Source organism: Pogoniulus pusillus, chromosome 44 (assembly GCF_015220805.1).
Source record: "Pogoniulus pusillus isolate bPogPus1 chromosome 44, bPogPus1.pri, whole genome shotgun sequence".
NCBI lineage: Eukaryota > Metazoa > Chordata > Aves > Piciformes > Lybiidae > Pogoniulus > Pogoniulus pusillus.
Window position 1 is genome coordinate 713,893 of NC_087307.1, and position 27,232 is coordinate 741,124.

Sequence of the window (27,232 nt, forward strand, 5' to 3'; positions counted from 1 at the left end):
CCCTCAGCCTCCCCCACACTGCACCCCCCCAGCTCCTGCCCCCTCCTCTTCTCCAGACCCTGCCCCAGCTCTGCTGCCCTCCTCTGGCCCTGCTCCAGCACCTCCATGGCCTTGGAGTGAGGGCCCCAAACTGACCCCAGCACTCAGCAGTGCCCAGCCCAGGGGCACAATCCCTGCCCTGCTGCTGCTGCCCAGAGCATTGCTGAGCCAGGCCAGGCTGCTGCTGCCCTTCCTGCCCACCTGGGCACCTCTGCCATCTTCCCAGCGCCCCCAGGTCCTGCTGGGCACTTTCCTGCCCCTCTGCCCCAAGCCTGGAGGCTTCATGGGGTTGCTGTGGCCCAAGTGCAGCCCTCAGCACTTGGCCTTGGTGAACCTCATCCCACTGACCTCGTCCCAAGGCTCCTGCCTGGCCAAGTCCCTCTGCAGAGCTCCTGCCCTGCAGCAGACCCTGGCAGAGCTCTCTCCTACTGGCTCTGGCCCTGGCACCTTGGGAGAGGGATTCAGACCAGGAGGTTCTCTGGGGAGGGGCCTGGGGCACAGCCCTGTGAGGAGAGGCTGAGGGAGCTGGGGGGGGTGCAGCCTGGCCCAGAGCAGGCTGAGGGCAGAGCTGATTGCTGCCTGCAGCTGCCTGCAGGGAGGCTGTGCCCAGCTGGGGTTGGGCTCTGCTGCCAGGCAGGCAGGGCCAGAAGCAGGGGACACAGCCTGGAGCTGTGCCAGGGCAGGCTCAGGCTGGAGGTTAGGAGGAAGCTGTTGGCAGAGAGAGTGATTGGCACTGGCATGGGCTGCCCAGGGAGGTGGTGCAGTGCCCATGGCTGGAGGTGTTGAAGCCAAGCCTGGCTGGGGCACTTGGTGCCAGGGTCTGGTTGGTTGGGCAGGGCTGGGGCAGAGGTTGCATCGGAGAGCTTGGAGGTCTCTGCCAGCCTGCTTGGCTCTGTGAGTCCCTGATTCTGTGGTTCATTGCTGCCTGCAGCAAACTGGCACAGGGTGAGGTTGGCACAGGGTGAGGTTGGCACTGGCTGAGCTTTGAGCTCCTTTCCCAACCTCAACCATTCTCTGGCTCTTGGAAGGTTGGTTCTGGCCCAGGGGTGGCAGCAATGGGAGACAAGGCCTGGCCTGAGGACTTCCAGGAGTGCTGGATCTGGACTATGGATGGCAGCAACGGGAGGAGACAGAGCCTGGCCTGAGGACCAGGGTGGAGCTGGGAGCAGAGGATGCAGTGCACAGGCTGAGAAGCAGAGCAGAGGCTGCAGTGTGCCTCAGGCTCTCCCCTGCACCAGGAGCTGCACAGGCTGGGAGCAGGTGGATTTTCCTGCTCAGAAGAGCAGCAGAGCTGGAGGATGGAGTTGGGAGGTTGAAGGATGAGGTTCAGAGGCTCAGGAGGCTCAGGAAAGCAGCAGAGCTGGAGGATGGAGTGGGAAGGTTGAAGGATGAAGCTCAGAGGCTCAGGAAGTTCAGGGAAGCAGCAGAGCTGGAGGATGGAGTTGGGAGGTTGAAGGATGAAGCTCAGAGGCTCAGGGAAGCAGCAGAGCTGGAGGATGGAGTTGGGAGGTTGAAGGATGAAGCTCAGAGGCTCAGGAGGCTCAGGCAAGCAGCAGACGAGGCAGAGGTGGTGCCAGGCCCCGGTGGAGAGCCAGGATCAGGCATCAGCAGCTCCTGAGGGTCGAGGCTCTCTGTGGCCAGCCCCTGCCAGCCTGGGGCCAGGGCAAAGGGGCAGGGGAGGCAAGGCCCTGGTGGAGGCAGCAGAGAAACTCCCACCCCAGCCTCCCCCTGCCACAGCAACGAGGGGCAACTGCTGCCACCCTAAGGACCTCTATGGACCCTATGGACACTATGGACCCCTGTTGACCCCATATAGACCTCTATAGACACCTATAGACCCTATGGACCCCTATACACCCCTATGGACCCCTATAGACCCTATGGACCCCTGTAGACTCTGTGGACTGCTATGGACCCCTATAGACCCCTATGGACCCCTATGAACCCTGTGGATCCCTATAGACTCCTATAGACCCTATGAATCCCTATGGACCCCTATGGACCCCTACAGACACCTATGAACCCTATGGACCCCTATAGACTCCTATGGACCCCTATAGACCCTATGGACCCCTATAGACCTGATGGACCCCTATAGATCCCTATAGACCTGATGGACCCCTATGGACCCCTATAGACTCTATGGACCCCTATGGATCCCTATAGACCCCTATGGATCCCTATAGACTCCTATGGACCCTATAGACCCCTATGGACCCTATAGACCCCTATAGACTCCTATAGACCCCTATAGACCTGATGGACCCCTATGGACCCCTATAGACTCTATGGACCCCTATGGACTCTATGGACCCCTATGGATCCCTATAGACCTCTATGGACCCTATAGACCCCTATGGACTCCTATGGACCCCTATAGACCTGATGGATCCCTATAGACTCCTACAGACCCCTATGGATCCCTATAGACCCCTATGGACCCCTATAGACCTGATGGACCCCTATAGACCCGATGGACCCCTATGGACCCCTATAGACCCTATGGATACTATAGACCCTTGTGGACCCCTACTGACCCCATATAGACCCCTATGGATCACTGTGGACCCCTATGGATCCCTATAGACCCCTATGGACCCCATAGACCCCTACAGACTCCTATGGACCCTATGGACCCCTATGGACCCCTATGAACCCCTATAGATCCTATGGACCCCTATAGACTCTCTGGACCACTATGGACCCTATAGACCCTATGGGCCCTCGTCCTGCCTTGTCCATCTCCCAGCCTCCCCCTACCACATCAACCAGAGGCTGTGGCAACAAGTACCTGCCCACCGTGGGGGGAGTGTGGCCTCAGTCATTAACCCTATGGACCCCTATGGACCCTATAGACCCCTCTGGACCCCTCTGGACACTATAGACCCCTATGGACCCTATGAATCCTATAGACCTCTATGGACCCCTATGGACCCTATAGACCCCTATGGACCCCTATAGACCCCTCTGGACCTCTATGGACACTATAGACCCCTATGGACCCCTATGGACCCCTATGGACACAACAGACCCCTATGGACCCTATGAACCCTATAGACCTCTATGGACCCCTATGGACCCTAAAGACCCCTCTAGACCTCTATGGACACTATAGACCCCTATGGACCCCTATGGACACAACAGACCCCTCTGGACTCTATGAACCCTATAGACCTCTATGGACCCTTTGGAACCCAAAGGACCCTACAGACTCTGTGGACGCCTATAGATACTATAAACTCCTATGGACCCCTATGAACCCTAAGGACTCCTATGGACATGATGGACCCCTCTGGACCTCTATGGACACTATAGACCCCTCTGGACACTACAGACCCCTATGGACACTATGAACCCTGTGGACCCCTATGGACACTATAGACCCCTATGGACCCCTCTGGACCCTACGGATCTCTATGGACACTACGGACCCCTATGGACCCTATGAACCCTGTGGACTCCTTTGGACATGATGGACCCCTATGGACCTCTATGGACACTACAGACCCCCATGGACCCCTATGGACACTATGGACCCCCATGGACCCCTATGGACACTATGGACCCCTATAGATCCTTTGGACCCCAAAGGACCCTATAGACTCTATGGACACTATAGACCCTTATGGACCCCTATGGACACTATGGACCCCTATAGATCCTTTGGACCCCAAAGGACCCTATAGACTCTATGGACACTATAGACCCCTATGGACCCCTATGGACACTATGGACCCCTATAGATCCTTTGGACCCCAAAGGACCCTATAGACTCTATGGACACTACAGACCCCCATGGACCCCTATGGACACTATGGACCCCTATAGATCCTGTGGACCCCAAAGGACCCTATAGACTCTATGGACACTATAGACCCCTATGGACCCCTATGGACACTATAGACCCGTATGGACCCCTATAGGCCCTATGGACACTATGGACCCCTATGGACCCTTTGGACCCCAAAGGACCCTACAGACTCTATGGACACTATAGACCCCTATGGACCCCTATAGACCCTTGTGGACCCCTATGGACCCCAAAGGACCCTATAGACTCTATGGACACTATAGACCCTTATGGACCCCTATAGACCCCTATGGACCCCTATAGACCCCTATGGACCTCTATGGACACAACAGATCCCTATAGACCCCTACAGACCCCTATAGACCCCTATAGATCCCTATGGACCCCTACGGACCCCTATAGACCCCTCTGGACCCTACACAGTGACAAAGGCTGAGGGAAAGGCAAACACAAAAGGAGCTGCAGAGAGGCAGAAAGGAGGCAAAGCTCAGTGAGGAGCTGAGGCCAAGCCCCGCCCAAGCCCCTCCCACGACCCCTCCCGCCCCACACGTGACCCATCCCCCCCCCAGCATCCCCCCAACCTGACCCCCCCACGACCCTTCCCCACACTCACAGAGCCCCCCCCAGGACCCCTCCCACACAACCACCCCCAGCATAACCTCCTCCCCCACTGAGCCTCCCCCCCCAGCGTGACCTCCCCAAGGCTCCTCCCACTGACCCCCCACGACCCCCAAAGACTCCTCCCACCTACCCCCCTCGGCATCCCCCCTGGGGCAGCTCCTCCCCCACCCCTCCTCTTCCCTAAAGAGCTGCCCCTCCCCCCCCGGGCCCCTTCCTTCCCCGCCCCTTCCCCCTCTGCCCCTTCCCCTTCAGGCCTGTTCCCCCCCTGGGCCCCTTCCACCCCGGCCCCTTCCCCACCGTGTCCTCCCCCCGCCCTGCCCCACCACTTCCAACCCCGGGCCCCTTCCCCCCTGCCTCTAACCCCCCCAGGATCTCTCCCACACTCAAGACCCCTCCCAACATACGACCTGCCCTGCCCTCCCTCTCCCTCCCTCCCTCTCTCCCCCCTCCCTCCCTCTCTCCCGCTCCCTCCCTCCCTCCCTCTCTCCATCATTCCTTCCCTCTCCTCCCCTCCCTCCCTCTGTCCCTCCCTCCCTCTCTCCTTCCCTCCCTTTATCTCCTTCCCTTCATCTCCTTCCCTCTCTCTCCCCTTCCCTCCCTCCCTCTCTCTGTCCTTCCTTCCCTCTCTCCCTCTCCCTCTCTCTCCTTCCCTCCCTCTCTCTCCCTCCTTCCCTTTCCATCCCTCTCTCTCTCTTCCTCCTTCCTTCCATCTCTCTTCCTCCCTCTCTCCCTCCCTCCCTCTCCCCCCCAGCCCCCCCGGGCGGTTCCTCTCCCTCCCCCCCCCCAGGCCCCTCCCCTCAGGACCTTTCCCTTTCCTCTCTTCCTCCCTGCCCCATTCCCGTCCCCTCCCCCCCTCCGGGCAGCGTCGCCTCTCGCTTCCGCTTCCTCCTTGTCCCGGAAGTGTCTGAGCCGCTCTCGCTTCCGCTTCCTCCTGATCCCGGAAGTGGCATCCCCTCCCTCACTTCCGCTTCCTCCCTCCTCCCGTCGGTGACGTCACGGCGCAGAGCGCGCGCCCGGAAGTGGCTCCAGGGGGAGGAGTTTGAGCAGCGGCAGCGGAACCGGCCCGGGGGGAGCGGAGCGGCCTGGGGGGTACCGGACACGGCCCGGGGGGAGCGGAGCGGCCTGGGGGGTACCGGACACGGCCCGGGGGGAGCGGAGCGGCCTGGGGGGTACCGGACACGGCCCGGGGGGAGCGGAGCGGCCTGGGGGGTACCGGACACGGCCCGGGGGGAGCGGAGCGGCCTGGGGGGTACCGGACACGGCCCGGGGGGAGCGGAGCGGCCTGGGGGGTACCGGACACGGCCCGGGGGGAGCGGAGCGGCCTGGGGGGTACCGGACACGGCCCGGGGGGGAGCGGAGCGGCCTGGGGGGTACCGGACACGGCCCGGGGGGAGCGGAGCGGCCTGGGGGGTACCGGACACGGCCCGGGGGGAGCGGAGCGGCCTGGGGGGTACCGGACACGGCCCGGGGGGAGCGGAGCGGCCTGGGGGGTACCGGACACGGCCCGGGGAGAGCGGAACCGGCCCGGGGGGGATGGACGCGGCGCGGGGGGAGCGGAACCGGCCCGGGGGGGATGGACGCGGCCCGGGGGGAGGGCAGCAGATATGAGGCTCCTGTCGGGGCCGAGGGGCGCGGGGAGGGTCCGGGTGCGGCGCTGGAGCAGAGAGGCTGAGCCTGGGCTGGGCTGGGCTGGGCTGAGCTGCCTGTGAGTGCTGGGGGGGGAGGGGAGAGCCTGAGGGGGCACTGGGTGGGCTGGGGGGGGAGAGCCTGGGGGGATGAGGGGGTTGGGGGGGAGGTGAGAGCCTGGAGGGGACTGGGGGGGTTGGGGAGGGGAGAGCAGCTTGCGGCTGGTGGAGGCGAGAGAGCTCCTGCGGGGGCCGGGGGGGGGCTGGAACCTGCTGGGGCAGCCTGGAGGTGGTGCCAGGGGGAGAGCAGAGAGGGGAAGGGTCTGGGGTGGGGACTGGGATGGAGCTGAAGCAGGTCCGGGGGAGGGCAACAGCTGGCACCAGAGCTGTGCCCCAGGGGCAGTGCTGGGCTCAGGCCTGTGCAGTCTCTTCATTGGTGCTCTGCAGCAGGGCACTGAGTCCAGCAGCAGGGAGCTTGCAGCTGGCACCAAGCTAGGAGCAGTGTGGAGCTGCTGGGGGGCAGCAGAGCCCTGCAGAAGGCTCTAGGCAGGCTGCATGGGTGGGCAGAGGCCAAGGGCAGGAGACTGAACCAGGCCAAGGGCAGGGTCTGCACTTTGGCCACAGCAACCCCAAGCAGCTCCAGGCTGGGGCCAGAGTGGCTGAGAGCAGGCAGGCAGAGAGGGCCCTGGGGGTGCTGGCAGAGAGCAGCTGCAGAGGAGGCAGCAGTGCCCAGGTGGGCAGCAGAGCCAATGGCATCCTGGGCTGGCTCAGGAGCAGTGTGGGCAGCAGGAGCAGGGAGGTTCTTGTGCCCCTGTGCTCAGCACTGCTCAGGCCACCCCTGCAGTGCTGTGCCCAGTTCTGGGCTCCTCAGTCCCAGAGAGATGCTGAGGTGCTGGCAGGTGCCCAGAGCAGGGCAGCAAGGCTGGGGAGGGGCCTGGGGCACAGCCCTGTGAGGAGAGGCTGAGGGAGCTGGGGGGGTGCAGCCTGGCCCAGAGCAGGCTGAGGGCAGAGCTGATTGCTGCCTGCAGCTGCCTGCAGGGAGGCTGTGCCCAGCTGGGGTTGGGCTCTGCTGCCAGGCAGGCAGGGCCAGAAGCAGGGGACACAGCCTGGAGCTGTGCCAGGGCAGGCTCAGGCTGGAGGTTAGGAGGAAGCTGTTGGCAGAGAGAGTGATTGGCACTGGCATGGGCTGCCCAGGGAGGTGGTGGAGTGGCCATGGCTGGAGGGGTTGGAGCCAAGCCTGGCTGGGGCCCTTGGTGCCAGGGTCTGGTTGGTCGGGCAGGGCTGGGGCAGAGGTTGGGCTGGAGGAGCCTGGAGCTCTCTGCCAGCCTGCTTGGCTCTGGCTCTGTGGCTGGGATGCACTGAGACAGGCTGAGATGGGCCTGGGGCTGGGATGGGAATGCTGCCAGCAGGGCAGGAGGTGCTGGAAGTGCTCCTGGGGGGCATCAGGGTGGGTGGGAAGGAGACTGGGACCAAACCTGGCCACACTGGGACCAGCAGGGGCAGGGGGCAGAAGCAACCAGCAGCAGGGGGCAGGAGCAGGCAGGAGGCAGAAGCAAGCAGTAGCAGGGGGCAGGAGCAGGCAGGGGGCAGAAGCAAGCAGTAGCAGGGGGCAGGAGCAGGCAGGGGGCAGAAGCAAGCAGTAGCAGGGGGCAGGAGCAGCGAGCAGCAGGGGCAGGGGACAGGGGCAGCAGCAGGCAGCAGCAGCAGGCAGCTGCAGGGCTCTGCTCCCAGCCTGTCCACTGCAGAACTCGCACCCTGCAGCCCCAGGCCGGAGCTGCTGCCCTGCAGAGGGGAATTTGCCCTGCAGGGCTTGGGCAGAGGCCTGCAGCTGGTGCCCAGAGCTGCTGCTGCTGGTGCCCAGAGCTGCTGAGCTCCAGGCCACTGCCAAGCCTTGCTGCTGCCAAAGCTCTCTGCCAGCCTCAGCACTTCCATGGCTGCAGCAGCTGAGCTTGGGCTTGGCACAAGAGGCTTTGTGGCAGAGTCACCTCCATGCTGCCCCTGGCACAGCCTGGAGGGCAGAGCAGAGCCTGGCAAAGCTGAGCCTGGCAGAGCTGAGCTGGGCAGGGTTGGGTCAGGCAGAGCTGAGCTGGGCAGGGCTGGGTCAGGCAGGGCTGGGTCAGGCAGGGCTGCAGGCACTGCCATGTGCTGCCTGGGGCCATGCTTTGGGCTGCTCCTTGCAGGGCAGGCTCTGGCTCGGGCTTGGTGCTCCTGAGGAGCTGCTGCAGCCTGAGTGTGTCTGTTCCCTGCCTGTGCCCGGCCCAGGGGCTGCAGCTGGAGCCTCCTGCAGCCTCTTCCTTGCCTCCCCTGGGAGCTTTCCCAGCACTGGCCCTGGCCCTGCTCTGCTGCTTGGTGGCAGCTAGGCCCAGGGCAGTGCCCTAGCGTGGGCAAGTCCTGGCCCTGGGCACAGAGCTGCTGACTCAGCACAGTCCTGGCCTGTGGGCACAGAGCTGCTGACTCAGCACCGTCCTGGCCATGGGCACAGAGCTGCTGACTCAGCACCATCCAGGCCATGGGCACAGAGCTGCTGACTCAGCACCGTCCTGACCATTGACACAGAGCTGCTGACTCAGCACTGTCCTGGCCAGTGGGCATGGAGCTGCTGACTCAGCACCATCCAGGCCATGGGCACAGAGCTGCTGACTCAGCACAGTCCTGGCCATGGACACAGAGCTGCTGACTCAGCACAGTCCTGGCCGTGGGCACAGAGCTGCTGACTCAGCACAATTGTGGCCAATGGGCACAGAGCTGCTGACTCAGCACCGTCCTGGCCATGGACACAGAGCTGCTGACTCAGCACAGTCCTGGCCGTGGGCACAGAGCTGCTGACTCAGCACAATTGTGGCCAATGGGCACAGAGCTGCTGACTCAGCACCGTCCTGGCCATGGACACAGAGCTGCTGACTCAGCACCGTCCTGGCCATGGGCACAGAGCTGCTGACTCAGCACAATTGTGGCCAATGAGCACAGAGCTGCTGACTCAGCACTGTCCTGGCCATGGACACAGAGCTGCTGACTCAGCACAGTCCTGGCCATGGGCACAGAGCTGCTGACTCAGCACAGTCCTGGCCCTCTGCTCCTGGGGGCTTTGGTGTCCCATTGAGCTCCTCCAGGTGGGCAAGGCCCAGGCAGGGCTGCTCTCTGCGGCCTGCCCTTAGCATCTGCTCCTGCTGGAGCCATGGACTGGGCTGGCTTGGAAGGGACCTTAAAGCTCCTCCAGCTGCCAGCCCCTGCCAGGGGCAGGGACCCCTCCCCCGAGTCCAGGCTGCTCCAAGCCTGGAACACTCCCAGGAAGGAGACCTTCATCACCTCCCTGTGCCACCCGTGCCAGGCTCTCCTCTCCCTCGCTGCCAACAATTTCTTCCTGCTCTCCCTCTGCCAGCTCCCAGCCATTGGCCCTCGGCCTGGCACTGCCAGCCCTTGCCCAGAGTCCCTCCCCAGCTCTCCTGCAGCCTTTTCAGCTCCTGGGAGATTTCTCTGAGGTCTGCCTGGAGCCTTCTTCAGGCTGAGCACCCCCAGCTCTGCCAGCCTGTGCCCTCAGGGGAGCTCCTGCAGCCCTCTAAGCATCTTGGTGGTCTCCTCTGGCGCCTCTGCAGCAGCTCCAGGTCCTTGTGCTGGGGGCTCTGAAGCTGGAGGCAGAGCTGCAGGTGGGGGCTGAGCAGGGCAGAGCAGAGGCAATATCCCCTCCCTGGACCTGCTGCCCACACATCTGCTGCTGCAGCCCAGGCCCTGGCTGGCTCTCTGGGCTGGCAGTGCCCACTGCTGGCTCCCACTGAGCTCCTCAACCTCTCCGAGTCCTCCTCCTCCAGGCTGCTCTGCATCCCTGCTCCACTCAGCCTGCATCTGGGCTTCAGCTTGCCCTGCCCCAGCTGCTGACCTCACCTTTGGCCATGCTGAGCTGCCTGAACCTGTCTTGGGCTCTCCTCTGCCACCTGCCCAGGCCCCTGGGCATGGATCCCTCCCCTCCAGCCTGCCAGCCACACCTCACAGCTTGGTGGCACCTGCAGGCCTGCTGAGGGGCCTCAATCCCACTGCCCATGTCAGCAGCAGCACTGCTCCAGTGCCAGCCCCTGGGGGCACCTCTCAGCCCTACTCTGCCCTTGAGCACTGAGCCACTGCCCGCAGCTCCCCTCAGCCAGTCCCTCCTGAGCCAGGGCTCCACCCACTGGGCGTGGAACCAGGGGGGCTGGGAGAGGTCTCTCAGGTCCTCCAACCTTCAGCCCAGCACTGCCATGGCCACCAAACCCTGTCCCCAGGTGCCATGAACCCTCCCAGGAATGGGGACTCCACCACTTCCCTGGGCAGCCTGTGCCAGTGCCTGACCACTCCTGCACTCCAGAAGGTTCTTTTGATGTCCAACCTAAACCTCCTCTGGTGCCATTTGTTCTTCATCATCCTCACACCTCCTCCCTCACCCTCTCTGTTTCCACAGGGGCTGCCATGGAGGGGCAGCCAGGACCTGCGGCCTGCGAGCCCCCTTTTGCCCTGGGACTCTCCCCCCTCCCTGGTGGAGATGGACCTGAAGGTGCAGGAGACCAGGAGGAGGAGGAGGAGGAGGAGGAGGAGGAGGAGGAAGAGGACACAGCTGGGACACAGCAGAGCACAGAGCTGGGAGAAGACTCCCTGGAGGACCTTGGCCGAGCTCCTCGGCGACGCTGGGGCCGGTGCTGCCGCAGGCAGGGGTCTCTGCCCACTCGAGGTGCAGGCAGGGCCTGCCAGAAGGGTGAGGAGGGTGAGGAGACTTCTCCATGCCCCCAGGCACAGGAGGAGCCTGGTCCATGCCGGAGGAGGCAGCGGATGTGCCTGAAGCCCACGGCCAGCTGGGCTCCTGTGTCTCCAGGGGCTGGGGAGAGCCTTGAGGAGCCAGGACCTTCCCGTGGGAAGCAGCTGAGGCTGATCCGGGGCCGGGCAGGGGACCTGAGCAAGAGGTTGGCAGAGAACGGCCTGGAGCAGGCAGCGCAGAGCAGCGAGGAAGAGGAGAGAGGCTCCAGGTCCTGCTCCCCTGATGCCCCTCCCAAGCCAGACTTCGTGCAGCTGATCGACGAGCGCGGAGTCTACTCCACCGCCAAGCTGGTGCTGGGCAGCGCCGTGCTGGGCGAGCTGGAGGAGGCCACGGCCGGGGGGCTGCCTCCTCACCTCACCCATGGAGCCAGCAGTGTGGTGGGTGAGCTGGAGGAGACCGCAGCCGGGGGGCTCCCCTCACCCCCTGGCCACTGCGGCGGCGGCGTGGGTGAGCTGGAGATCCGCGAGGTGATCGTGGACGAGAAACCCTTCCAGTGCCCCAGCTGCGAGAAGGCCTTCAAGAGGGCCTGGGAGCTGTTCAGCCACGAGGTGGTGCACAACGAGGAGCGCCCCTTCCGCTGCCAGCTGTGCCAGGCCTCCTTCAAGCGCCACTCGGACTTCAAGAGCCACGGCCTGGTGCACACGGAGGAGAGGCCCTTCCGCTGCGAGCTGTGCGGGAAGCGCTTCAAGCGCTCCTCCAACCTGCAGGAGCATCGCCGCATCCACAGCGCGCAGCGCCCCTTCCGCTGCCCGCGCTGCGCCAAGGCCTTCAAGACGCCCTACGAGCTGCAGCGCCACGGCCTGACCCACTGCGCCGAGCGCCCCTTCAAGTGCCCCGACTGCGGCAAGGACTTCGCCGCCGCCGGCGCCCTGCTGCTGCACCGGCGCCAGCACTGCCAGGACAAGCCCCACGCCTGCGGCGTCTGCGGCAAGAGGTTCACCTACGGGCACAGCCTGAAGGTGCATGAGCGGGTGCACACCGGCGACCGCCCCTTCGCCTGCCCGCTCTGCGGCAAGGCCTTCAAGCAGTCCAACGCCCTCTCCTCCCACCAGCGGGTGCACACCGGCGAGAGGCCTTTCGCCTGCAAGACCTGCGGCAAGGCCTTCAAGCAGTCCTCCTACCTGGCGATCCACGAGCGGGCGCACACGGGCGAGAGGCCCTACGGCTGCGAGGCCTGCGGCAAGGCCTTCGCCCGGCCCTCGCTGCTGCTGCAGCACCGCCGCGTGCACAGCCAGGAGCGGCCTCACCAGTGCAGCTTCTGCCACAAGTTCTTCAAGGACGGAGCCTACCTGGCGGTGCACGAGAAGGTGCACACCGGGGAGACGCCCTACAAGTGCAGCGTCTGCGGCAAGGGCTTCGCCCACCCCTCCAACCTGCTGCAGCACCAGCGGGTGCACCGCGACGCATGAGGCCTCGGCTCGGCTTGGCGCTGCCCGGTGCAGCTCAACTCAGCTCGGCTCAGCCCAGCTCTGTCCAGCCTGGCTTGGCTCAGCTCAGCCCAGTCCAGCTCAGCTCTGTCCAGCCTGGCTTGGCTCAGCTCTGCCCAGGACAGCTCAACTCAGCTCGGCTCAGCCCAGCCCAGCTCTGTCCAGCCTGGCTCAGCTCGGCTCTGCGCTGTCCAGCTCAGCTCAGCCTGGTTCAGCTCTGTGCAGCCCAGCTCAGCTCTGCCTATCCTGGCTTGGCTCAGCTCTGCCCAGACCAGCTCAGCTCAGATTGGCTCAGCTCTGCTTGTCCTGGCTTGGCTCAGCTCTGCCCAGTCCAGCTCAGCTCAGATTGGCTCAACTCTGCTTGTCCTGGCTTGGCTCAGCTCTGCCCAGTCTAGCTCTGCTTAGCCTAGCTTATCTCTGCCCAGCTCAGCTCTGCCCAGCTCAGTTCAGCCTGGCTCAGCTTTGCCAGGCAGGAGGAGGAGGAGAGCAGCGCAGGGCATGTGACCAGCCCCCCAGCTCCATGCTTGCCAAGCCGCCCTGGTGGCCCCACCCTGATAGCCCCACCCCAGCAGCTGCTGGTGGCCCCAGCTGGCCACCCCCAAGCAGGTTGGGAGACCTCCTCTAGGTGCACCTCGAAGACCACTGTGGACCCCTCAGGAAGCTGTGGTGCTTCACCTGAGCCCCAGCCCAAGCTGGCCACAAGCTCTGCTCTCCTCCTCCTCCTCCTCTTCCTCTTCCTCTGCCCGGCAGAGCTGAGAAGGGCTGGGCAGGGCTGAACCAGGCTGAGCTGGGCAGGGCAGGGCAGGACTGAGCCAGGCTGAGCTGGGCTGGGCAGGGCAGGACTGAGCCAGGCCGAGCTCAGTTCGGCCAGGGAGAGCTGAGCCAGGCTGAGCTGAGCCAGGCTGAGCTGGGCTGGGCAGGGCAGGGCTGAGCCAGGCTGAGCTCAGTTGGGCCAGGGAGAGCTGAGCCAGGCTGAGCTGCAGGCAGTGGAGCTGTAGGCAGTGGAGCTGCAGCTGCTCTCCAGCTTTGGCTGACTCAGAGACTGGAGCTGGAGCCTCCCTTGGCCTCTTTCTTGCCCCCTGTGGTGGCTGCCCAAAGGCTGCCCCTGTGGGACCTCCCCTGAGCTTGTAGGCCTGGGGAGCTGCCAGGTCCTGGTGGGCACTGCGAGGTCTTGGTGGGCACAGCTTGGCTTGGGGCACAGCTCCTGGCATCCAGGCAGGAGTTGCCTTCTTTGCCCTCCTGCAGAGGGGAGGGTTGAGACCTCCTGAGTCACCCCAAGGTGCCCCTGTGCAGCGAGCAAGGCTCAGCCTGGGCTGGGGGCCTCCAGGGCCTCGGGTGGCCCACGGGTGGGGGTCAGGTTCTGTGGGGTGGGAGGAGGCAGAAGGATGGTGCAGGGAGTGGGGAGGAGGCAGGAGGAGGGTGCAGGGAGTGGGGAGGAGGCAGGAGGATGGTGCAGGGAGTGGGGAGGAGGCAGGAGGATGGTGCAGGGAGTGCGGAGGAGGCAGGAGGAAGGTGCAGGGAGTGGGGAGGACCTCGGGGAGGTGCCAGGAGCTCGCCCTGGAAGTGGTCTGGGGTTGGAGTGCTCCATCCAGAGCTGCTGCTGCTCATCAGCCCCTGGGCAAGCAGCCCAGGGCAGTGCTGGGGCTGGCAGAGAGCAGAGGAGGAAGCTGTGGGGCACAGCCCTGCTGCTGCTGCTGCTGCTGCTGCTCTCCACCCTGGGACCTCCTGAGAGCAGTGCCCAGAGCCCAGAGCTCTTCTCCAGCCACTCCTGAGCAGGCTCCAGGCAGGAGCATCTTTGGTGCTCTCTCTGCTGCTCTTGGGCCAGAGCTTGGACTCGAGGACCTCCGAGGTCTTTCCCACCCCCAGGTGGCTCTGGGACCCTGGGTGGAGTGTGGCCACCCCTCTTCATCACCATCATCACCATCAGCATCCTCACCCCAGCTTCCTTCCTGGAGCTCCCTTTGTGCTGCCTCTGGAGCCCGAAGCTGTGTCCCCCTGGCTGCTGGGCAGAGGGTGGCAGAAGGACCTTGGCTGCAGAGGGTGAGCTGAGTCCTGTCCTCAGCCGCGGTGGTGCCCTCCTGATGTCCCCTGGTGACCTCCTGACCTCTTGCCCCTCCTCCCCCGTCCCCAATTACAGGATCGTTATTTATGGATGGCTCTGTCTGGGTCCCTGCTCCACTCCCTTGGTGCTCCTCAGCTCCTTCCCACCTGCAGGTGGTGCTGGGGAGTCCCCTGGCACGTGTCAGGGCCAGGAGATGCCCACCAGTGCCAGGCCCCACCGGGCACTGCCAAGAGGGCACCCCACGGACAGGGGCAAGGTGGAGCAGCAGCTGGGCTGGGGGGGCTGGGGGGTGGAGTCCCCTGCCAGGGTGGGTGTGGACCTCCTGGTTGTGTTTGACTTCTCCTCTGCCCCTCCTCATGTCAGCTTCCTGCTCTGCCCCTCCTCGTGCCAGCTTCCTGCTCTCTGGACCCTCGAGGCAGCTCTGGGGCAGCTCTGGGGCCCCTCTGTGGAGCTGCTCCTGGCTGTGGGGCCTGAGGCTGGAACCAGTCCACGAATGTCCTCTGCTGCTGCTGGACACAGCTCAGCAGGTCCCATCCTGGGGCTCTGGTTTGGCTTTTGGGTCAGACTCAGCCTCTGAGTGTCCTCTGCAGCCTCTGAGTGTCCTCTGCAGCCTCTGAGTGTCTGCAGCCTCTCAGTGTCCTCTGCAGCCTCTGAGTGTCCTCTGCTGCTGCTGGACACAGCTCAGCAGGTCCCATCCTGCCACCCTCTCCTGTTGCCCTGAGGCCTTCTACCCCCAGGTTGTGACCCCCAGGTGGAGCCAGGAGTGGGCTCCTTCTCCGTGGAGGTGCTCCCAGGCATGGGGTGGCAGTGGAGAACCACAACCTGCCAGCCAGGAGCTCCTCCTGTGCCCACCTCAGCAGGCTGAGTCCCCGCGGGGCATGGCCCCAGGGCTCTGTGCCCACCTCAGGGTGCCCCCAGGGGGAGAGTTGAGGGCTGTGGCTCCAAGCAGCTCTGGCTCCTGGGCTGGTTAGGGGAGGAGAGGACCTGAGGCCCTTCCTGCACCCCAGGGGCTGGGGCAGGCTGCGGCAGGGAGCAGAGGAGCAGCTCAGGTCCCACCCCCAGCACCCTTCACACCTCCAGGCTTGGAGACCTCCTTTTAATTCCTCTGCAGCCTCCCTGCTGCTCCTCGACTCAGCTTGGCCTTGGTGGACATCTCCTGAGCTTCAGAACCTGCCCAGGGCTGGCTCTGCAGGGGGGGTTAAAGGTCCCCAGACCTGGAGACCACCCCCTGGGAGGGCTGTGGTGGAGCTGCTGGTGGCAACCTGGTGCCAGCTGCTGCTGCTTTGGTGGCTCCAGGAGAGCAGGTGAGGGAGAGGGGAGGACAGCAGGAGCCTGGTGGGACCTCCAGGGTGGGACCTCCAGGGCAGGGACCTCCAGGGCAGGAACCTGTTAGGGACCTCGAGAGCAGGAACCTCCAGAGCTGGAACCTCTTAGGGACCTCCAGAGCAGGAACCTCCAGGGCAGGAGCTTGGTAGGGACCTCCAGAGCAGGAACCTCCAGGGCAGGAGGCTGAGCTGGTGTCACGGAGCAGCCTCCTCCCCCATGAGCTGAGTCCCTTCGCTGTCACTGTCCTCAGGAGCCTCTCCCCTGCTGGGGCTGTAGATGGCCCCCAGGGGCTGCAGGGAGCTGGCAGCAGCAGCCTGGTCCCTGCCCTGCCGATGCCCTGCAAGGCAGAGGAGCCCAAGCTGCCACCCAGCCCTGGCAGCTGCTGGGCTGATGCCAACCTCCAGGTGCCTCCCTCTGGGGCTCAGGAGGGGCTGAGAGTGGGCACCAGGAGCAGGGGGAGAGGGTTTGGGGCTGTCACCTGCGGCTGGGGCTGCTGCCAGGCAGCTCCTCCTCAGGGTGAGCCACAGCAGGAGGCCACTCAGCAGCATCAGCAGCGCCAGCAGCGCCGACAGCAGCCAGCAGGGGGCAGCAGCGCCTGCGGGGGGCAAAGGGGCAGTGCCAGGGGGAGCTGGCAGCCAGCAGGGAAGCCCAGCCCGGGGGTGCCACCAGCTCGGCTGCTGCTGGGGGTGAGCTTCCCCCAGCGGTGCCAGGTGGGATGGGGAGGTCAGAGAGCTCCTGCAGCCCCCAGCCTGGGGCCAGGCTCTGGGCTCCTGCAGCTGCCTCCTGCCCCTGCCTCACCTCCCCCACCCTCCTCTGGGGCTGGCACAGCCTGGCTGAGGGGGCAGAGCTGGGCCTGGAGGCAGCTCAGGGTGGGGGTGGCAGTGGAGAAGGGATGAGGCTGGAGGCAGTTTGTGGTCAGGGAGATGTCTGCAGTGCCCCCAGGGGTGGTGGAGACTCCCCAGAGCCTGGCAGGGGGCACTGGTGCCACCCTCAGGGGTGGTTTGTGGCCAGGAGGTGCCTGTCAGGGGGCACTGGTGCCACCTTCAGGGGTAGTTTGTGGCCAGGAGGTGACTGGCAGGGGGCACTGGTGCCACCCTCAGGGGTGGTTTGTGGCCAGGGTGGTGCCTGCAGTGCCCCCAGGGGTGGTGGAGACTCCCCAGAGCCTGGCAGGGGGCACTGGTGCCACCTTCCTGCCTTCTTCTCACCTGGGCACATCTCCCCCTCCCCCCCAGAGGGTCTCCCCCCCCCCGGAGGGTCTCGGTGCTCACCCCTGGGCCGGGTGCAGACCACCCCCGCGGCGTGGCCCTGGCTGCAGGGTGCCAGCCCTGCCCCCTTCTGCTGGCACTCCAGGAGCAGCGACTCGGTGCCAAGGCAGCTGAGCCCCTTCAGCAGGCTGTGCCCGCCCGCGGGGGCAGCGGCAGGGGCAGAGAGGGCAGGGCCACAGCCCAGCTGCCTGCAGACCACCTCCGCCTCCAGCAGGCTCCAGCCGATGCTGCAGACCCTGTGCCAGCTGCCGCCGTGGAGGACCTGCAGCAGCCCCTGGCAGGCGCCGGAGCCGCCCTGCAGCCGCAGCTCCCAGGGCTCGGTGCCTGCGGGGGGGCACAGCAGAGACCTGCAGCCCGCAGGGCACCTCGCAGGGCACCCAGCGCCGACCTGTGCCAAGGCTGAGGCTCGGCCGTGCCCCCTGGCACCGCAGCTGAGCAGCGCTGGGGGTGAGGATCCTGCCCTGCCAACCTCCCAGTGCCTCCTGCCCTGCCAACCTCCCACTGCCACCTCCCTGCCAACCTCCCAGTGCCTCCTGCCCTGCCAACCTCCCCCTGCCACCTGCCCTGCCAACCTCCCACTGCCTCCTGCCCTGCCAACCTCCCACTGCCACCTCCCTGCCAACCTCCCACTGCCTCCTGCCCTGCCAACCTCCCACTGCCACCTCCCTGCCAACCTCCCAGTGCCACCTGCCCTGCCAACCTCCCAGTGCCTCCTGCCCTGCCAACCTCCCCCTGCCACCTGCCCTGCCAACCTCCCACTGCCACCTGCCTTGCCAACCTCCCAGTGCCACCTGCCCTGCCAACCTCCCAGTGCCACCTGCCCTGCCACCTGCCCTGCCAACATCCCGCTGCCTTCTCCCTGCCAAGGCTGAGGCTCGGCCGTGCCCCCTGGCACCGCAGCTGAGCGGCTCTGGGGGTGAGGATCCTGCACCCCCCCCCCCCTCCCGGGAGGGTTCTGACCCCCCCTGAGCCTGCCCTGGGGCACCTCAGGCTGCTCCTCCTCTGCCTCGCCCCGGGGCCAGTCCCGACCTGGCTGCAGCCTCAGGAGCTGTGGAGGGCAGGGAGGTCTCCCCCAGCCTCCTCCGGGCTCCTTCAGCCTCCTCAGGTCTCCCCCAGCCTCCTCAGGGCTCCTTCAGCCTCCTCTGGGCTCCTTCAGCCTCCTCAGGTCTCCCCCAGCCTCCTCAGGGCTCCTTCAGCCTCCTCAGGTCTCCCCCAGCCTCCTCCGGGCTCCTTCAGCCTCCTCAGGTCTCCCCCAGCCTCCTCAGGGCTCCTTCAGCCTCCTCTGGGCTCCTTCAGCCTCCTCAGGTCTCCCCCAGCCTCCTCAGGGCTCCATCAGCCTCCTCAGGGCTCCTTCAGCCTCCTCAGGTCTCCCCCAGCCTCCTCAGGGCTCCTTCAGCCTCCTCAGGTCTCCCTCAGCCTCCTCAGGGCTCCTTCAGCCTCCTCAGGTCTCCCCCAGCCTCCTCCGGGCTCCTTCAGCCTCCTCAGGTCTCCCTCAGCCTCCTCAGGGCTCCTTCAGCCTCCTCAGGTCTCCCTCAGCCTCCTCAGGGCTCCCTCAGCTGCTCCTCCCCAGCCTCACTGCCCCCCCCCGGCCCTGCCTCAGCTCCTCCATGCAGTGAGGGACCCAAACCTGAGCCCAGCCCTGGGCACAGTCCCTGCCCTGCTGCTGCTGCCCACAGCCCTGCTGAGCCAGGCCAGGCTGCTGCTGCCCTTCCTGCCCACCTGGGCACAGCCTTGGCTCACCTCCAGCTGCTGCCAGCACCCCCAGGTCCTGCTGGGCACTTCCCAGCCCCTCTGCCCCCAGCCTGGAGCCCTCCTGGGGTTGCTGTGCCCCAGGAGCAGGATCTGGCCCTTGGCATGGTTGAGCCTCACCCCCTGACCTCTGCCCACGGACCCAGCCCGGCCAAGTGCCCCTGCAGAGCCCCCAGCCCTCTGGCTGCCAACCAGCACCCAGCTTGGTGCCATCTGCAAGCTGCCTGAGGGAGCTCCAGTGCCCTCTGCCAGGTCACTGAGGAAGGGATTGAGACCTGGCACCAGCCCTGAGGGGCACCACTGGTAGCAGCCCCCAAGGGGCACTAACTCCACTGCCAACCACTCTGTGCCCAGAAGGGACCTCACAAGGGCACCACTTGAACCCCCCCCCCCCAGGCAGAGAGGAAGGGGCATGGGGGTGGCACAGAGCAGCTGAGGTGGGCATGAGCCTGGGCCATGCCAGGGACCAGCTGCAGCTGCACCACCTCACAGCTCCCTCACCAGCCCTGCCCATCCCTCCTGCCCTGCCAACCTCCCTCCTGCCCTGCCAACCTCCCAGTGCCACCTGCCCTGCCAACCTCCCACTCCCACCAGCCCCGTCAACCTCCCAGTGCCACCTCCCTGCCAACCTCCCACTCCCTCCTGCCCTGCCAACCTCCCAGTGCCACCTCCCTGCCAACCTCCCACTCCCTCCTGCCCTGCCTACCTCCCAGTGCCACCTGTGCCCACCTGAGCAGATCACTGCAGCATCCTCCTCATGCTGGCAGTTGTGCTGCCCCCAGCCCCTGTGCCCGCAGTGGGCAAGGCTCAGCTCCAGGCCACTGCACTCGACCTCGTCCAGCCAGATGGGGTCTGAGCCCTGCCCGAAGTGTGCCCGGCCCGGGGTGGCCACGGCCGTGCCACAGCCCAGCTGCCTGCACACCACCTTGGCATCCTTCAGGTCCCAGCTGTCGTCGCAGACTGTGCCCCACTGGTGCCCGTGCAGCACCTCCACCCTGCCCGCGCAGCGGCTGGGGCCCTCTGCCAGGCGCAGCTGCACCTCCGTCACGTTGGCACCTGCCAGGCACAGCCAGGGGGGAGAGGAGGAGGAAGGCACCGACTGGCACCAGACAGGAGCCAGGGGAGAGGGAAGAGTCCCTGGCATGGAGCCAGAGAACCAAGCAGGCTGGCACAGAGCTCCGAGCTCACCCAGGCCAACCTAGCGCCCAGCCCTGCCCAGACACCCAGCCCCTGGCACCGAGTGCCCCACCCAGGCCTGGCTGGGACCAGGGAACCAAGCAGGCTGGCACAGAGCTCCAAGCTCACCCATGCCAACCTCTCCCCCAGGCCGACCTCTCCCCCAGCCCTACCCAACCACCCAGACACTGGCACTGAGTGCCCCACCCAGGCTTGGCTTGGATGAGGGAACCAACTAGGCTGGCACAGAGCTCCAAGCTCACCCATGACAACCTCACTCCCATGCCAACCACTGCCCCATGCCAGCCTCTCCCCATGCCAGCCTCTCCTCATGCCAACCACTGCCCCATGCCAACCTCTCCCCCATGCCAATCTCTCCCCCAACCCTACCCAGACCACCCAGACCCTGGCACCAAGTGCCCTATCCAAGCTTGTCTGAGACAAGAGAAGCAACCAGGCTGGCACAGAGCTCCAAGCTCACCCATGCCAACCACTGCCCCATGCCAGCCTCTCCCCATGCCAACCTCTCCCCCATGCCAACCAGTGCCCCAGCCCTGCCCAACCACCCAGCCCCTGGCACTGAGTGCCCTATCCAAGCTTGCCTAGGATCAGAGAAGCAACCAGGCTGGCACAGAGCTCCAAGCTCACCCATGCCAACCTCTCACCCATGCCAACCTCTCCCCATGCCAACCTCTCCCCCATGCCAACCTCTGCCCCATGCCAGCCTCTCCCCATGCCAACCACTGTCCCATGCCAGCCTCTCCCCCATGTAAACTCTGCCCCATGCCAACCTCTCCCCATGCCAGACACTGCCCCATGCCAACCTCTCCCCATGCCAACCTCTCCCCCATGCCAGCATCTTCCTCAGCCCTGCCCAGCCCCCCAGCCCCTGGTGCCCAGTGCCCCACCCAGGTTGGCTTTGAGCCCCCCCAGGCCTGGGCCCTGCAGCAGCTGCCTGGGCGGTGCCAGGGCAGGACCCACCTGAGCAGATCACGCTGGCATCCTCCCGGTGCTGGCAGTTGCTGTGCCCCCAGGGCCGGGCCGGGCACTGCCCCAGGTGCTGCTCTGCCCCCGTGCAGCCCACATCGTCCAGCCAGATGTGCCCTGAGCCCTGCCCGAAGCGAGCCTGGCCGGGGGCAGCCTCGGCCCCGCCGCAGCCCAGCTGCCTGCAGACCACCCTGGCATCGGCCAGGTCCCAGCTGTCGTCACAGACTGTGCCCCCACTGCCCCTCGTGGGCCACCTCCACCCTGCCGGCGCACTCGTGGGGCCCCCCCCGCCAGGCGCAGCTCTGGCACCGCCGTGCTGGGCACCTCTGCGGGCAGAGAAGAGGGAGAGGAAGGGGCAGGGGTGAGGGGAGGAGGACTGCGTGGGCAGGGGGCAGCAACTGGGGCACAATGCCAGGGCAGATGCCCAGCCGAGGTGGCACAGGAGGACCTTGTGCCCAGGTGTGGTGGGCAGCAGCTGGGCACAAAGCTGGCATCAATGCCCAGCCCCAGTGGTACAAGAGGACTTTGTGCCCAGGTATGGTGGGCAGCAGCTGGCACAATGCCAGGGCAGATGCCCAGCCGAGGTGGCACAAGAGGACTTTGTGCCCAGGCATGGTGGGCAGGGACTGGGGCACAATGCCAGGGCAGATGCCCAGCTGAAGTGGTACAAAAGGACCTAGTGCCCAGGTGTGGTGGGCATCATCTGTGGCACAATGCCAGGGCAGATGCCCAGCCAAGGTGGTACAAGAGGACCTTGTGCCCAGGTGTGGTGGGCATCATCTGTGGCACAATGCCAGGGCAGGTGCCCAGCCAAGGTGGCACAGGAGGACCTTGTGCCCAGGTGTGGTGGGCATCATCTGTGGCACAAAGCTGGCATCGATGCCCAGCCACAGTGGCACAAGAGGCCAGGTCCTGCCCACATCGATGGTGCCCCTGGGCACCTCCTGACCACGCCCAGGCAGTTCTTTGGCCTCCTTTGGCACCAACCATGGGCAAGGGCAGAGCTGTGGTGGGAGCCCAGCAGAGGTTTGGTGCAGCTCTCAGCCCAGGGCAGGCATCAGAGGCCTCTGTGCCATGGCACCAGGGTGGGCATGGGTCAGGGAGCAGGGGATGGTGGCCTGGGGGTGGCATTGGGGACCTCAGAGGTCCTCTTGGTGCCCTCAGAGGTCTTCTTGGTGCTCTCTGAGGTCCTCTTGGTGCCCTCAGAGGTCTTCTTGGTGCCCTTGGAGGTCTTCTTGGTGCCCTTAGAGGTCTTCTTGGTGCCCTCTGAGGTCCTCTTGGTGCCCTTGGAGGTCTTCTTGGTGCCCTTAGAGGTCTTCTTGGTGCCCTCTGAGGTCCTCTTGGTGCCCTCAGAGGTCTTCTTGATGCGCCTGGAGGTCTTCTTGATGCCCCTGGAGGTGTTCTTGGCGCCCCTGGAGGTGTTCTTGATGCCCCTGGAGGTGTTCTTGGTGCTCTTGGGGCTCTTTTTGACGCTCTCTGAGGTCTTCTTGGTGCCCTCAGAGGTCCTCTTGACGCTCCTGGAGGTCTTCTCCACCCACACCCATTCCCTGCCTCCCTTCTTAGCTGTGCCAAAGGTGTCTGGGCCTGACCAGCTCCAGCCCCTCCTGGAGGCTCAGGAGCACCTCCTGCACCTCTCAGTGCCCTCCCTGCCCCCAGCGCTGCCAGGCTCAGCTCGGGCAGGGTGGCAGTGCCAAGGAGCAGCTCCAGCTCTGCTGTTGGGGTGTCCCCCCCTCCCACCCCCCGGGCGAGGCTCACCCGAGCAGACCACACTGGCGTCCTCCTGGTGGCTGCAGTGGTGCTGCCCCCAGGGCAGGGCTGGGCACTCCTGCAGGGCACTCTCGGCGCCGGTGCAGGAGACTCTGTCCAGCCAGATGGGGTCCGTGCCCGGCCCGAAGGCAGCGCCCCCCGGGGCGGCCAGGGCGGCTCCGCAGCGCAGCTGCCTGCAGACCACGGCGGCGTCGCGCAGGTCCCAGCGGTCGTCGCAGACTGAGCCCCACTGCTGCCCGCGCAGGACCTCCACCCTGCCCGCGCAGCGGTGCGGACCCTGCGCCAGCCGCACGCCGGAGCTGTTGGCGGCGCCGGAGCCTGCGGGGCCGGCACAGAGCCCTGGAGCCGAGCGCTGTGCACAGAGCCCCGGGCGCAGCCGTGCCAGCCTGCCCCGTGCCAGCCTGCCCCGGCCCTGCCTGGCACCCAGAGCCTGGCACTAAATGCCCTATCCAAGCTTGGCTGCGACCAGAGAAGCAACCAGGCTGGCAGAGAGCTCCAAGCTCACCCCTGCCAACCACAGCCCCATGCCAGCCTCTCCCCCAACCCTACCCAACCACCCAGACCCTGGCACCAAGTGCCATATCCAAGCTTGTTTGGGACCAGAGAAGCAACCAGGCTGGCACAGAGCTCCAAGCTCACCCATGCCAACCAGAGCCCCATGCCAGCCTCTCCCCATGTCAATCACTGCCCTGTGCCAAACTCTGCCCCATGCCAGACTCTCCCCCGTGCCAACCTCTCCCCTACCCAACCACCCAGACCCTGGCACCAAGTGCCATATCCAAGCTTGGCTGCGACCAGAGAAGCAACCAGGCTGGCAGAGAGCTCCAAGCTCACCCCTGCCAACCCGCCCCAGCCCTGCCCAGCCACCCAGAGCCTGGCACCGAGTGCTCCACCTGGGCTTGGATGGTAGCAGAGAAGCAACCAGGCTGGCACACAGCTCTGAGCTCACCCATGCCAGCCTCTCCCCCATGCCAACCTCTTCCCATGCCAGCCTCTCATCATGCCAACCACAGCCCCATGCCAGCCTCTCCCCATGCCAACCTCTCCCCATGCCATCCACTCTCCCATGCCAGCCGCTCCCCATGCCAGACTCTCCCCAAGTCCTATCCAACCACCCAGACCCTGGCACTAAGTGCCCCAGCCAGGCTTGGCTTGGACCAGGGAACCAATCAGGTTGGCAGAGAGCTCCAAGCTCACCCGTCTCAACCTCTCCCCATGCCAACCTCTGCCCCATGCCAGCCTCTCTCCCATGCCAACCTCTGCCCCATGCCAGCCTCTCCCCATGCCAACCACTGTCCCGTGCCAGCCTCTCCCCATGCCAACCTCTCCCCCATGTCAATCTCTCCCCATGGCAGCCTCTCCCCATGCCAGACACTGCCCCATGCCAACCTCTCCCCATGCCAACCACTGCCCCATGCCAACCTCTCCCCCATGCCAACCTCTCCCCCAGCCCTGTCCATCCCCCCAGCCCCTGGCACCCAATGCCCCACCCAGGCTGGCTTTGAGCCCCCCCAGGCCTGGGCTCTGCAGCAGCTGCCTGGGCGGTGCCAGGGCAGGACCCACCTGAGCAGATCACGCTGGCATCCTCCCGGTGCTGGCAGTTGCTGTGCCCCCAGGGCCGGGCCGGGCACTGCCCCAGGTGCTGCTCTGCCCCCGTGCAGCCCACATCGTCCAGCCAGATGTGCCCTGAGCCCTGCCCGAAGCGAGCCTGGCCGGGGGCAGCCTCGGCCCCGCCACAGCCCAGCTGCCTGCAGACCACCCTGGCATCGGCCAGGTCCCAGCTGTCGTCACAGACTGTGCCCCACTGCCCCTCGTGGGCCACCTCCACCCTGCCGGCGCACTCGTGGGGCCCCCCCGCCAGGCGCAGGGTGGCAGAGCTGGAGTTGCCTGTGTGGGCACAGAGGGCAGTGAGGGCACAGGGCAGGGCTGGAGAGCAGCTCCCTGAGAGGGGCTTGGAGCGAGAGCTGCCTGGCACAGCAGGGTGCCCTCCTGGCACAGGGGGCCAAGGGCATCCTGGGGGGCAGCAGGAGCAGTGTGGCCAACGCAGTGGGGAATGGTGCCACAGCCAGCTGGCAGCTGGCACCAGCGCTGTGCCCCAGAGGTCAGTGCTGGGCACAGGGTGGTGGGGAATGGTGCCACAGCCAGCTGGCAGCCCCCCCAGGGCTCCTCCCCCTACAGCACCTCCCCCTATAGCTCCTCCCCAGGGTTCCTCCCCCCCGGACTCCTCCCCTCCATGGCTCCTCCCCCCCAGGGCTCCTCCCTCCCAGGGCTGCTCTCCAACCCTTCGCCTCCAACCTCTCCAAACTGAGCCTCAGAGCCCTGCATGGAGGAGAAGGGGAGAAGGAGGAGGAGGCAGAGGAGGAGGAGGAGGAGAAGGAGGAGGAGGAGGAGGAGGAGGAGGAGGAGGAGGAGGAGGAGGAGGAGGAGGAGGAGGAGGAGGAGGAGGACTAGGATGAGGATGAGGAGGAGAGCAGAGATCCCTTCCAGCCCTGACCGGTTCTGTGGCTCTGATTCTACCAAGGTGGCCTTGGCCATGAGGTCACTGCCTGGTGCCAGCCTTCACTTGGTGATCCCAAAGGTCATCCCTTGATGGCTACCAAGGTGGCCTTGGCCACAAGGTCATGGCCTGGTGCCAGCCTTCATCTGGTGATCCCCACGGGTCACCTCCTCCCTTGCTGACTGCCAACCTGCTCTTGGCCATCAGCCCATGGCTTGGTGGCATCCACTGCTGGGTGCCAACCTTCACTTGCTGGCTGGCTGAGGCTGTGGGCAGCATGCTCTAGGGGAGGCTGTCCCTGCCCATGGCAGGGGTTGGCACTGGATGCTCCTCGTGGTCCCTCCCAGCCCTGTCCCCATGACCCCAACTCCCACTCCCTCCCCCACCCCCAGCTCCTCCGCCCCTGCCCACCGCTCACCTGCGCACACCACTCCAGCATCCTCGGCGTGGTTGCAGTTGTGGATGCTCCACGTCTTGGCCCTGCAGGCCAGGAGGTCGCTCTCCTCCCCCGTGCAGCTGACGTCATCCAGCCAGATGGGGCCCTCCCCCATGCCAAACCTCGCTGCCAGGGGGGCCGAGAGGGCCAAGCCACAGCCCAGCTGCCTGCAGACCACGGCGGCGGCGTTCAGGTCCCAGCTGTCGTCGCAGATGGTTCCCCACTGGTTGCTGTAGAAGATCTCCACCCTCCCTGAGCACTCATCCAGGCCCCCCTGGAGGCGAAGCTGAGACCTTCCGGCAGGGCCTGAGCCTGAAGAGAGCAACCCCCAAAAAACAGAGAGCAGAGAGGCAAAGAAGGGTCGAGGTTGGGAAGGGAGCTCCGAGCTGCAGCTGGGTCCAACCCCGCGACGCAGGCAGGGAGAGGTCGCTCAGGAACTCATCCAGCCTGGTCCTGAGCACCTCCAGGGAGGTTGTGGAGCACAGAATGAGTCAGTGAGGCTGAGGGGGTTGGGGTTGAGCTCTCTGGAGAAGAGGAGGCTGAGGGGAGACTGCATCCAGCTGCAGAGCTCCCTGACAGGAGGTGGGAATGAAGTCAGGATTGGTCCCAAGGCTCAGCTTTGTGTCCCGAGGCTCAGTTTTGGGTCCCTCACTGCAAGAAGGTCATGGAAGGGCTGGAGATGGTCCAGGGGAGGGGTCCCAAGGCTCAGATTTGGGTCCCAAGGCTCAGCTTTGGGTCCTGAGGCTCAATTTTGGGTCCCTCACTGCAAGAAGGTCATGGAAGGGCTGTAGAAGGTCCAGGGGAGGGCAATGAGGCTGGAGAGGGTTTGGGGAGGAGCAGCTGAGAGAGTCCTGAGGAAGCTGAGGGGAGACTTCATCCATCTCCAGAGCTCCCTGACAGGAGGTGGGAATGAGGTCAGGATTGGTCCCAAGGCTCAGCTTTGGGTTCCAAGGCTCAGTTTTGGGTCCCAAGGCTCAGTTTTTGAGTCCCTCACTGGAAGACGGTCATGGAAGGGCAGGAAAGGGTCCAGGAGAGGGGTCCCAAGGCTCAGTTTTGGGTCCCTCACTGCAAGAAGGTCATGGAGGAGCTGGAGCAGGTCCAGGGGAGGACAATGAGGCACTGAGAGCCTTCCTGGGACAGGATCCCAAAGGCACTGAGAGCCTTCCTGGGACAGGATCCTAAAGCACTGAGAGCCTTCCTGGGGCAGGATCCTAAAGCACTGAGAGCCTTCCTGGGGCAGGATCCCAAAGGCACTGAGAGCCTTCCTGGGACAGGATCCTAAGGCACTGAGAGCCTTCCTGGGGCAGGATCCTAAGGCACTGAGAGCTTTCCTGGGGCAGATCCCAAAGGCACTGAGAGCCTTCCTGGGGCAGGATCCTAAAGCACTGAGAGCTTTCCTGGGGCAGATCCCAAAGGCACTGAGAGCCTTCCTGGGGCAGGATCCTAAAGCACTGAGAGCTTTCCTGGGGCAGATCCCAAAGGCACTGAGAGCCTCCCTGGGACAGGATCCCAAAGGCACTGAGAGCTTTCCTGGGGCAGATCCCAAAGGCACTGAGAGCCTTCCTGGGACAGGATCCCAAAGGCACTGAGAGCCTTCCTGGGACAGGATCCCAAAGGCACTGAGAGCCTTCCTGGGGCAGATCCCAAAGGCACTGAGAGCCTTC

At 65.3% G+C, this 27,232-nt stretch overlaps 2 protein-coding genes across 2 annotated transcripts in view; one reads left to right on the forward strand and one right to left on the reverse strand.

The window, feature by feature from the left end:
* Window positions 1-27,232, reverse strand: part of LOC135192824 (deleted in malignant brain tumors 1 protein-like) — a 501,013-nt gene that overhangs the window by 418,608 nt on the left and 55,173 nt on the right. The window contains 14 exon segments of the mRNA XM_064176200.1: window positions 5,434-5,954; window positions 10,726-11,010; window positions 11,297-11,577; window positions 11,659-11,816; window positions 11,998-12,165; window positions 15,898-16,028; window positions 16,170-16,286; window positions 16,960-17,280; window positions 19,435-19,744; window positions 20,843-21,100; window positions 21,102-21,184; window positions 22,606-22,934; window positions 24,195-24,522; window positions 25,551-25,880. Of these exon segments, the coding sequence (XP_064032270.1) occupies window positions 5,434-5,954; window positions 10,726-11,010; window positions 11,297-11,577; window positions 11,659-11,816; window positions 11,998-12,165; window positions 15,898-16,028; window positions 16,170-16,286; window positions 16,960-17,280; window positions 19,435-19,744; window positions 20,843-21,100; window positions 21,102-21,184; window positions 22,606-22,934; window positions 24,195-24,522; window positions 25,551-25,880 (3,620 nt within the window).
* Window positions 8,752-13,111, forward strand: LOC135192801 (zinc finger protein 70-like). Its single transcript, XM_064176185.1, has 2 exons — window positions 8,752-10,435; window positions 10,526-13,111. The coding sequence occupies exon 2, from the start codon at window positions 10,534-10,536 to the stop codon at window positions 12,283-12,285; it is 1,752 nt and encodes a 583-aa protein (XP_064032255.1). The 5' UTR covers window positions 8,752-10,435; window positions 10,526-10,533; the 3' UTR covers window positions 12,286-13,111.